Source organism: Gavialis gangeticus, unplaced genomic scaffold (assembly GCF_001723915.1).
Source record: "Gavialis gangeticus isolate Ggan-Ray unplaced genomic scaffold, GavGan_comp1, whole genome shotgun sequence".
NCBI lineage: Eukaryota > Metazoa > Chordata > Crocodylia > Gavialidae > Gavialis > Gavialis gangeticus.
Genome location: NW_017729009.1, coordinates 11,683,031 through 11,685,340, shown reverse-complemented (window position 1 = coordinate 11,685,340; position 2,310 = coordinate 11,683,031). Strand labels below are relative to the sequence as shown.

Here is a 2,310-nt window from a genome sequence, read left to right as displayed (position 1 = left end):
TTTCGCTAGGTCAGCGGGCTGCAGCCAGGTCCTAGGTACCTGCATGTGACCCATTTCCGGCACCGTAGGCTGCTCACCCTTGCAAAGGGCTCAAGCGTTTCTAGTGCAAGATAAAAGCCCACAGCAAGGAAACAGGAGAAGACACAGAACAATGAATGGGGTGGCACAGTTTCCTCCGGCCTCAGTTGCAGCATTGCATGTTCCCCGTGTAAATCAGAGCAAAGGCGGGTCTGACCCCAGGGCCCCCGGCTTTCAGCCCAGAGGGGTAGACAATGCCGTGGGAGGTGTCTCCCGGGAGCTACAACAGGGCTTGGCAGCGAGCACTGCTTGACGGTATCGTGCTCCCGGCTCAGCCTTTACCCCCCCACCCCTCCTTGTTCCAGCTTCATTTGGAAACATCTCCTAGCCGCACCATCTGTTTGGCAGATTGAACCTACACTGTGAACCGAGCACCTCTGGGATGGACTGCAGAGCGCAGATACGACAGCCTGAATAGCATGCTTGGAGACAGCTTCCCAACCAGTCCAGGAGCTGCTCTTTCTCTCTCTCTCTTTCTCTTTCTCTCTTTCTCTATTTATCACCCTTTTCTGTGCAGAGAACAGATGTTTTCTCCAGCAAACAGGGCTGAGAATAAGGCAAATGCTCGGCAGGACGTAGGCACCGCTGCCCTGTTCAAGCCCATTGCTGGCGGGGGAACGGACGACGGAGGCAGCAGCCAGAGACACTTGGTTTGAGGGATGGAGGGGCAGCGCCGTCCTTCATGGCACGGGAAGGTGATGCCCAAAGGGCCACCAGTCCCAGGGCAGCTGGTGGCAGGCCTGCGGACTTGACTCGTCTCAGTACCTCAGTGCTCACGTGGGAAGCATTTGTCTCGATGCCGACTGGGCCGTCTTCCAGTATCCTAGGAGATAACATTATCAGGAGCAAATGAGATGACCGGACAAGCCAGAGAATGCAAAGGCAGAGCCAAGCCGCTGGGACCTGGCTCCACTTCGTGAATGAAAACGAGAGCATCCCTTTGGCAGAGACCAGGCCAGGCCAGCCGCAGGCGGGGAGGTTGCAGCGCCTGCTAGGATGCACGGTCAGGATGTTCTCGCTGGGTTGCCTTTGTTCTGCTCTCATTTGGGGGCATGCAGGCCAGCCAGAATTGGGGGGTCGGGGCCATTTTCTGTGGGTGCCCCCCACTCCCAGGACCGCAGGGCTGAGTGGGATCTTCATCTCCTCTGACAAGTGTGGAAATACAGCCTGGACACACCCTTGGCCACTGGCCTAACAGCAAAGCCCAGGCCGTCTGCATCTGCAGAGTGTGTGTTGCTCCATGGGTCCATGTTGGCCTCCGGCGGGCGGTGGAGGTGGTAGCCAGCTCCAGGGTTGCAGACTGAGGCCTCCTTGGTGCAATATTCCTCCCCTGTCCCTCCGCTTCCCTGGGAAGTCCTATACCAGGCTCCGTCTTTCTCTCACCTCCTGCTCCGCACCACTCGCATTCACTGTGCTCCTTCCCAAATGCTGATTCCCCAGCCCCATGCAATCACCTGGACATCACACCTGAGCTCCAGCCCAGGTGGATCCTGGCACTCCTAAAGCCCGGCAAGCCAGGACGTGATGGATAGGAGCAGCCCTCTTCTCACCCTCACATTGAGGCACCCTTTTTGCAACCTGTCCTGGTAACACAGAGCTCCCCGACCAGCTGCCTGTGATCCTCTGCCTTACAAACTGGCAGGCTGATAGGAAACGGTGAAGCATCAACCCTAGGATTTGTGCCGGGGGTAAGGGGCGCTCTTCGTTTGCTGAACCTTAGGCTTTCCACTCTTCTGTACCTTACAGTGACCAGGGCCGATCTATGCACCCAGAGAGCAGCCAGGGGTGTCAGCGACCCCACGTAGCCAGGACCCTGGCTTTTATCACCCACATTGGCTTTGCCACCTCAAATTTCTCAGACCAAAAAAACAAGGAAAGAAACCCGTCTTACTGGCCTGTTGTCTTGACTAGAACCAGGCAACCTATTTGCAATGACCAATCCCTCCCGTGGCTATAGCTCTTTTTCTGTTAATAAAGTAACAGACTTTGGGTTTCTTCATGCATGTGTCCAGTCTTTGCTTCATGCAGTCCAACCTGCTCCAAAGGATGGCTTATAGATAGCAGCGTCTACGAGCTGGAAGCTGAAACTGGCACAAAATGAAAAATCATAAAGGTAAGGGTAATGGAGCAGGGAGAGAGCTTATCAAGGACTGCAGTACCTTCCTCATCTCTTCGATCTCTGAGAATGCAAACAGACGTTGCATTTGTCCTGGGAAAAGCCATTTTATCCTG

At 55.3% G+C, this 2,310-nt stretch overlaps 1 protein-coding gene across 2 annotated transcripts in view; it reads left to right on the top strand.

The window, feature by feature from the left end:
* SAMD10 (sterile alpha motif domain containing 10) overlaps window positions 1–2,077 on the top strand; it is a 52,270-nt gene extending 50,193 nt beyond the window's left edge. Inside the window, exon 5 of one of the 2 annotated variants that reach the window (XM_019510079.1) lies at window positions 427–2,077. In XM_019510079.1, coding sequence (XP_019365624.1) covers window positions 427–431 — 5 coding nt within the window. In that variant the 3' untranslated portion in view covers window positions 432–2,077. Of the gene's footprint in view, window positions 1–383 lie in introns of both variants that reach the window. The other variant, XM_019510078.1, reaches the window with a different exon arrangement.
* The last annotated feature ends 233 nt before the right edge of the window (window positions 2,078–2,310 follow it).